An 8565-nucleotide genomic window follows, 5' to 3' on the forward strand; every position below is an offset into this window, starting at 1 on the left:
CATGTCATCCTTCAGACCACAGGCGACGGTCTGATAGCCACCGCACGCTAGCTTGGTACCTTGCATCCAGTTCTGACCTTCCACCTAATGGGATTCTGTCCCTCTCTTTATAGTCCTGCAGAGGGGCTGCGGGCACCTGACAACAGCTGCTGGCAAACAGGGTGAACTGCTTGCCAAGTCTCCTCCTGGTACACCCATCCCAGTTCCCAAGGCTGTGATTGCTGCAGGCCACACTCATACCAAGGTTAGACAGTGTCTTTGCCCTGTTACACACTGGTAATTATACATGCGGCATGGTGAGAAAGATGGTCATCCAAGCCCATATGTTAGTTATTTTCTTTACAAGAGTAACCATTATGTTACACCAATCCCATTCTTATTGGGAGTAGCTTATTAGGGCACCATTGCTGGAGGCAGGGAGAGAGTGGTGGCCTGACAGATACAAAGCCTGAATAGGCGAAGAGTCAGTGTGAGGAGTGTTTTCAATTTGTACATAGGTGTCCCCGGAGCTAAAGATGCTCAATTTTGCCTTTGTAGCAATCAACATCCACCACAGTATTCTGTATACTGGTACTCAGTATACAAGGATGCGAAGAACTGAACAACAGAATATATTTGGAAGGACTTCATGTACTTCCCTTCATGAACCCCTCTTAAAGTAAGTTGGAAAAAAAATGAAAGAAATGAAGTACGAATTCATCCTGGATAGCATCACTGTATTTCTTTGTTTATTTTGCCTGTGTATTTTTGATTGCCAACCTCTGTTTTGCTTTGTACTCCCCATGCATTGCATAGGATCTGTGAACATGGATGGAAATTACTGCAAGGGGAGAAATCCAGGGTATGCAAGCCAAAAAACAACCAGAAAGAGCCAGGGGGTAGAAAAAGACAAGATCTCCTGAATAAATTGGGAGCATGGGGACCTTGGGAGAGGGTTGAAGGGGAGGGGAGGGGAGCAGAGAAAAAATGTAGAGCTCAATAAAATCATTTTTTTTTTAAAAAAAAAAGAGCCAGGAGAAACATAGTGGGCAAGCTACCGAACTGTCTGGGTTCTGCTCTTGTCACAGCAGGGAGTGACAAGGTCTCCCTGAGGATGACCTAGAAGACTCTATCCATGCTCCATCCTGCGTGGTGCTAGCCTGTAGGAGACTTCTGGAAGAGTACTGCTCAGAATGATAGGCTATTCTTATTTTTTAATTTGTTAAATTTTAATTAAAGAATAATTACTTCTTTTTCCCCTTTCCTTCTTCTAACTCTTCCTATGGCCCCCTTCTCCCTATCAAATTCATGGTCTCTTCTCAAGCAACTATTATATAAATATATACGGTGTGTGTGTATACATATATATATATATGCATAAATATAAAAATACAACATGCTGAGTTTGTTTAGGATTGTTTATATGTATGTGACTTTAGGAGCGACTAATTGATATCAGATAAAGCATTCTTGTTTTGATAAAAGTGCATGAGATTGAAGTCCGGAAACACTAGGTTTGAAGCTAGCTTTGCCTTTAGAATTCCACTTCTGGTTTTAACCAAATGATTTAGAACTTTTCTGTTTGGAGGCAGTATTTTCTGGTTTTGTTTGTGCACGCGTGTACCTGTTCCTGTGAATGTACACGTATATGCAAATGTGTACTCGTGTATGGTAAGGAGGCCAGATGTCAACATCCAGGGTCTTCCTTCCGTTGCTCTCCACTATACACACACACACACACACACACACACACACACACACACACACACACACACAAACAGACAGTCAGGCTCCCTAAATCTGGGACGCATCAGTTCAGCTAGGTTGGCTGGTGATCACGCAACGGGGGTTCTCTAGTCTCTGCCTCCCTCAGGCTGGTGTCATAGGTGTACACTATGTGGGTGCTGGGGATTCAAACTTAGACACTCATACTTGCGCAGCAAGCGCTTCACCCAGCAAGCTATCTCCCCAGTTCCTGGCTGAAAACACTTTGTCTCCGTAAAGAAAGAGGAGGATGGCAGGCAAATTCTACTTTATGAAGATGATGCCTCAAGACACTAACATATGTCTGTGTACACAGCACCCTAAGGTGTCAGAAACCAGCAAAACCTGCTGGGTGCTTTTCTTCCCCTTTAAGCACTCTGGGGACCAGTACAGTGAGTACTACCTGACACAAAATCTCTCATTTATCAAATACTTACCCAGAGAGGCAAGTATCACCTCCGAGCATTAAAAGAACCGCCCATACATAAATCCTCAGGAGGATTTCCAACCCCAACTGTTGAGTTATACACACTGACTTCAATATAGCTAATATATCTGTAAACCAAATCCTCACCTTCTCTATAAACCACTGAGACAGAAAACAACTGTCAGCCCAAGTTTCTTTGAGCTGAAAGCGGCTGTTTTATTAAATACACGAAGGAATGCCTATTTGCTAACACTTGTCAGAAATAAAGAACACCCAATGGCAAACACTGAGTAGATTCCTTTCAAAGCCTTCACACATCTGGAATACTTTTTGATACAATTGTTTTTTAAATTGACTTATCTCCACTTCTAAACTGCCAAAGGAGTTTTGGGGATTTGGATCTTTATACAGCTTGATCTGGGTGGATCACATAGAAGAAAAAGGATGTCTCCCAAAAACCTGGAAACAATTTGAGGGATGGATGACATAGAAAAATGTATTGTTTATAAAGCGAGTTCATTCTTCATGAGCAACCAAAAAGGTCTTCATGGCTGATAAGGGTGTCCATCGAGTACTTATGAGGCACAGGACAAGGACTCTAACAGGGAGAGGAGCTCTCAACCAGACAGACCCTTCTAATTATAGTTATAACTAGCATGCATTCCATGAACAAGGGCGAGCTTTAGGGCACTAGATATCATCTATAAGAGCAGAGAAGCCTAGCTTCTGGATGTTGAACCCAGATAGGAAGGATAGGGAGTAAGTTATTTACCAAGAACAAACCTAGGTGGACAGAAAGGCTCAGGGCAAGAGGAGTAAGGCAGGAAGCGAGCAGGTTCCCTAGAGAAGCATGATTGGAAGCATTGTTCCAGGGAGGGATAAAGCAGGTGCAAAGGTTCAGAGGTAGTTAAGTAGGGAGCTTGGAGGCTTGCCCTCAGAGTCCTCCTGCATCAATGAAGCTGACACAAGACAAAGGAGAACACCAGCAGGTGGAAGCAGTGGGAAGCAGTTTGCTGGACCGTTTGCCTCCTCCCACCCAGGGCAGAGAGAACACAGTTGAGGGTGCCATGAGACTTAACATTTGTAAGAAGTTATTGCTAGCCGGGCGGTGGTGGCGCACGCCTTTAATCCCAGCACTCGGGAGGCAGAGGCAGGCGTATCTCTGTGAGTTCGAGACCAGCCTGGTCTACAAGAGCTAGTTCCAGGACAGGCTCCAAAACCACAGAGAAGAAACCCTGTCTCGAAAAACAAAAACAAAAACAAAAACAAAAACAAAAAAAAAAAGAAAAAGAAAAAAAAACCAAGTAGTTATTGCTAGTGCTAAGTATGGTGTGAAATAAAACGGTATAAAGGGGAACTTCCGGTCCAGGCAGATGATGTTGCCATGGTGGTAAATGAAAGAAAGGCCAGTCTTGTTCCTCACTGTGGAGTAGATGTGGGTAGATCTCACTGTCACAGCCTGGGGAATGCCCCTCTCTTAAGTGTGCTGATGCCAGGGCATGTGGCTACACACCCCATCACTAGCAACACAGGCACAGCAGGGACAGCAAGCACTAATATCAGCTGTGCCGAGGTTGAGAACCTCTGAGCGAAACAGAACAGATTGTCTGAATGACCTAGAAAAGAGAGTCTAGATAGGTGCGAGATAGGTTTCAAAGATAAAAACCACAGATCCAATGACTGTCTGGACACCAGGAGTCAATGGGCAGAAGGCGCAAAGATGGGTCTCAGCTTTCTCAGCGACCCTGAAGTTCCATCAAGAGATTCTCTTCTGCCAGAGAGCAAAACCAGACTTGCTCTAGAATGCCTTTACTCTTACAGACAGGTAGGTAGGTCAGGGAGGTCAAGGAGGAAAACTGAGGGTGGGAACAAGTCTCTTTAGCTGAAGGATAGCACAGATCCCAGGGCTACTACCAAGAGATGTGGCCTCAGGCAAGCCAGAAGTATCTTTCTAGAGCCCCGCTGTTGATGGCAGTTTTAAAATATGGTCCTGGTCTTAAAATGTTTAGACAATGATCCGAAGGGTAGGAATTGATTCACCCAGCATTTATGAAGCCAACACTGCATAGAAGGAAAAAATCGTAAAACAGGACTGGGGGTGGGGGTGAGCTCAGTGGTAGGTAGGGTACTTGCTTAGCATTGCGAGATTGTGAGTTCCTGAGACTGTTCAGTAGGTGAGGCTGTGCGGTATGGGTTTCACCACATTCTCCAAGGATTCCTAGCACACTGAGGTCTGAAAAAACACTAATAACACTTCAACCGGAGCAAACCACATGGTACAGTCCGGCCAAACCCAGGGTGCTCAGGTGCTGTCAAATACGGAATCCTAAGACAATATGAAGAACACCAGACCTTTTATGAAGCAAGTTTTATTGCATGCTTCAGTTTACAGTGGAGAAACAAACACTGGAATTTAGAAAAAATATGGAATAAAAGTTTTGTATCTGAGAGTTTCCAGGCAACCTAAATCCTTCTGCCTCTGGCAAAGAATAAACAGAACCTAGGAGGGACAGAAAGTTGGCCCAATGAAATACACAAGTCCTTAAACAAGTTCCCAGTGGGAGGGGTTACAGCTGACACAGGAATTGCTGACCCTCTCAGCAAAGGCCATGGAGGGTTAACTTGGGGACAAGAGGAGCAAGCTTCCCTAAGACCTCAGCTGAAGCTGGCTAAGGGTTAAAGCCAGAGACAGCAGCAAGGGAAGTTTTGGATCAAGACATCCTTGGCTGTCTCCAAGCCTGGCACAGAGTTCCATGTAAGTCCTGAGCAGGGCTCCCACTACAGTATGGGAGCTTTGTGTCTCTCGGAAATCAACATCTTGTTCTTAAGTGTCGCACCCTTGATTCTTGGTCCCACTTACCCCACAGAGCTCCAAAACACATCCACAATTCTGATTCAAGAATCATATTTTTGATTCTAAGAGAGCGTTTACCCAAACATCCCAGAAAGAAAATAGAAAGGCAAGAAGAAATAATAAACTATCTCAACAATGAATGATGTATGAGCTCAGAAGGAGTGAATGGCTTATTTATAAATAGGCGTCACAGGAAGCCCAGATGACAGCACAAACAAGAGACACTTGGAAAAGCCTTCACCCCAAGCCTGGCGCCTGGCTGAAAAGCAAGCTCAGCCCTCTGTTTGGGTGAGCTGCAAGCTCACCCCAGTCTTTTGTGCGCCTGTGCGGTCCTCCGTGAGCCTCGGAGCTGTAAATATTTGCCCTTCGCCCAGAGCTGGCCAGCTGTGGAGACCGCAGCTGACAGACAGGCCAGAAGCCAGGGAGGGGGTGAAGGGTGGAAACTTTCAGGCCCTGTGTGCAGGCATGGAAGAAAGAGTAGGGGAGGGGATATGGGGGAGAATATAGCAGACACAGGTCCCTGGGGCCCCCTTGGGCAAATATGCTCCCCTCTCTGACAGGCCATCTGGAGCCGGCAGCCAGAGTGGCAGCAGTAGGGTCCACACCCCTTACCAGGAGGCAGAAACACCCAGCTGTTGCGGTGGCAGTCTTGCTGGCTGGCAAAGGAGCACTTCTCAAGTGGGGGGGGGGTGTGGTCCCCGAGAGGATACTTGACAATACCTGGAGACATTTTTGGGATGTTGGGGTTTGAGAGGAAAGTCTACTGGCATCGGGGAGGTTGTCCCCAGGAATGCTTTTCAGTGTTCTACGGGGTACCTGACAACAGAAGTCCTAAAACACCACCCCAACAACAAAGAGTTGCCAAGCCCTCAAATATCAACCAATATCTAGACAGAACCAAAGTCTAGTGAAACATGTCTTCATAGGAGGCAGAGCCTGAACTCACTCCTTTCATGTGAGTACCACTACAAGGGTTTTGGATGGGTTATATAATCCCCCCATCCCCACCAGTCAGTGCCCTCATCTGTAAGGATTAGGTGATGTGTAAAATACCTCACCTCCCACTGCTGGCGGCCCTTAACAGAGTAACTGGTCCTGGAGGTTATACTACAACACAACACACTCATGGTTAAGAACAGGGACTAGGAGAGTGCTTCTCAACCTTCCTAGTGCTGTGACCCTTTGACCCTTGCACACAGTTCCTCAGGTTAGGGTAACCATCGACCACAAAATTATTCCACTGCTGCTTCACAACTGGAATTTTGCTACTGTTATAGTCATAATGTAAATATCAGATAGGCAGGATAGCCAATATGTAACCCCAATGGGGTCGCGACCCACAGGTTTGAGAATCACTGGACTAGCGAGATGGGTGATTAAAATCCACTTCTGAACCTTAAAGCCCTGACCTAAACATAAGACTGTCCCTCCAGGAGCCTTAGTTTCTCCATTTACAAAATGGCACACATCATACCTATGTTCCTTACTGTGGGTGGGGGCAATGAAGAAGAAAGAAAGAAAATGATTGGTATAGCCTCAGGAGTGGTGGCTGATAGAATTACCCTGATGGGCAGGGCAGAGGACGGGCCCAGGAGGGGTTTAAGGTAATTGTAGGCACTCTCAGACTGTCACTCTGCCAGTTCATTTCCTTCATTCTCACCTTGATGAAAATGGCATCGTTTGACACTAGAGGTAAACTGAGGCACCCGTGGCGGATAAGCCACAGGCTGGCTCCCCAAAGGTAGAGATCTGAAATCAGTTCTAACTGCAGCAGATGGGTACTTAATTAGCACTCTCTAGTTATTGGGGGCAAGGTGGGGGGTCGCCGGATTCTTTCTGGATTGCCCAAATGAGTAGTCTTAGGGTGCCTGCTTGCCTGTGTTTTCCTGCTTAGCAAACCACAGTTTCCAACTTCAGAGGGGTTAAGCTGCTTGCTCAAGGTCAGCCAGTGAGCTGGCAGGAAAGCCCGTGTTTGAATGCAGCCCTTACCCTGGGGCCTCTCTCCTGGCATCCCTTTCAAGCTGCACCACAATGGCTCTGGGTCCCCCTGATTATTTCTGGGATCTCAGCAGATTCCTGGATCCAGGTCACTGTGCAGTGCCACATCCACAGGGGCTGTGACTTTGGTCTCAAGACCTTATGAGCAGCTTCCCCAGGATCACCAGGCCGGCCTGCTGGGCAAAGCCTCTCAACACAACTCTGATTCTGAAATTTTCTACACTTAGTTGTGGGTTCCCTTTGGTGTTTGCAGGCACTCTCCAGCTCCCCCCACCCCCAAAACTGCTGTTGCTCCACCTCGCCCTGTGTGTCCTGCCATTGGGACCTTACTTCTCAGTTCAGATTAAGTAACTCCTCGTGGAGTGATGTAGCTGGCAAGCACAGCCAACAAGGGGGTGTCAAAAATACACCCAGGAAAGACCCTAGCATCCCATACTTAAAGGACCAGGGTGCGGCGCTGGGTCAGTTAAGGCGCCTCATCAGGAGGGGAGACCACAGCGGGAGATCGCCTACCTTGCCGGCGGGCGGTGGGGCCACGCAGCGGCTGAGCGAGTCGAGGCGCGCGCTGTACTCGGTGAACTTCTTCTGGTAGCGCAGCGCGGTCATCTGCAGTTCGAGCTGCGCCGCGGCCAGCTGCGCCACCAGAGACTTCTCGCGCTTGCCGGCCCGCAGCGCCTCCTTCTTGAGCGCCTTGTGCAGCGCGCCCAGGCGGGCCTGCAGCGCGCCGTTGTGAGCCCGCAGAGCCCGCGCGCAGCAGTGGCCGCCCGCGCGCTGCTCGCCGTGCGTCAGCGGCAGCCCGCAGCCTTCCTGGCAGCGGCCCACGGGCCGAGCGTCGCACGCGTCGCGCATGTGGGCCTCCACGTCGCGTCGCAGCAGCAGCTGGCCGCAGCCCGCGTGGCGGCAGCGCGCGGGCGCGAAGTCGCAGCGCTCCAGGTGCTCGGGCAGCTCCTGCAACTTGACCACCCGGCCGCAGCCCCGCGCCGCGTGCGCGCACTTGATGTCCAACTTCAGGATGAGGCGCTTAAGCGGCAGGACGTGGTTGAGCTCCTTGGCCGACAGGCGACCGCGACAACGCGCCGGGCAGCTGCCCTCCTGCACTACCCAGGGCAGCACGCAACCGGCACAGAATACGTGGCCGCACGGGGTGGTCAGCGGGTCCTCCAGGACCTTGTGACACAGCGCGCACTTCAGATCAGGGTCCACGTCGCCATCGAAGCGGTCCAACTCGAAACCCATGGTGGCGGCCGGGGCCCGGTGTCGCCGCCGGGCGACCGGCCGCCCCCTCCCTCCCTCCCTGTGAGGCGGCCCAGACACGCCGGCTACGCCGCCCGCTCTGCAGCTAGCTCTCCCAGGACTGAGCCTAATTGCTCCAGACTTCCTCGGAAAATGCCCGAGGAACAGGACTCCTCCGGCCGTATTGGCTCGAGCGCGAGCGCACTCACATCCTGCCTCAGCGGCCTAGCGACCCTCCTTCTGCCAAAGGGAGGGGGGGGGCTCGAGGCAGAAGGGGCTGAGGCCACCAAGAAGCAAAGAGACCTGCTAG

At 49.6% G+C, this 8565-nt stretch overlaps 1 protein-coding gene across 1 annotated transcript in view; it reads right to left on the reverse strand.

Annotated features, from left to right (window-relative positions):
- The window catches only part of Pdzrn3 (PDZ domain containing ring finger 3), a 230050-nt gene extending 221764 nt beyond the window's left edge, over positions 1-8286 (reverse strand). Inside the window, exon 1 of the mRNA XM_026788305.1 lies at positions 7536-8286. Within this exon, the coding sequence (XP_026644106.1) occupies positions 7536-8258 (723 nt within the window). The 5' untranslated portion in view covers positions 8259-8286. The remainder of the gene's footprint in view (positions 1-7535) is intronic.
- Positions 8287-8565: the final 279 nt, after the last annotated feature.

This window comes from Microtus ochrogaster, unplaced genomic scaffold, assembly GCF_000317375.1.
Source record: "Microtus ochrogaster isolate Prairie Vole_2 unplaced genomic scaffold, MicOch1.0 UNK1, whole genome shotgun sequence".
NCBI lineage: Eukaryota > Metazoa > Chordata > Mammalia > Rodentia > Cricetidae > Microtus > Microtus ochrogaster.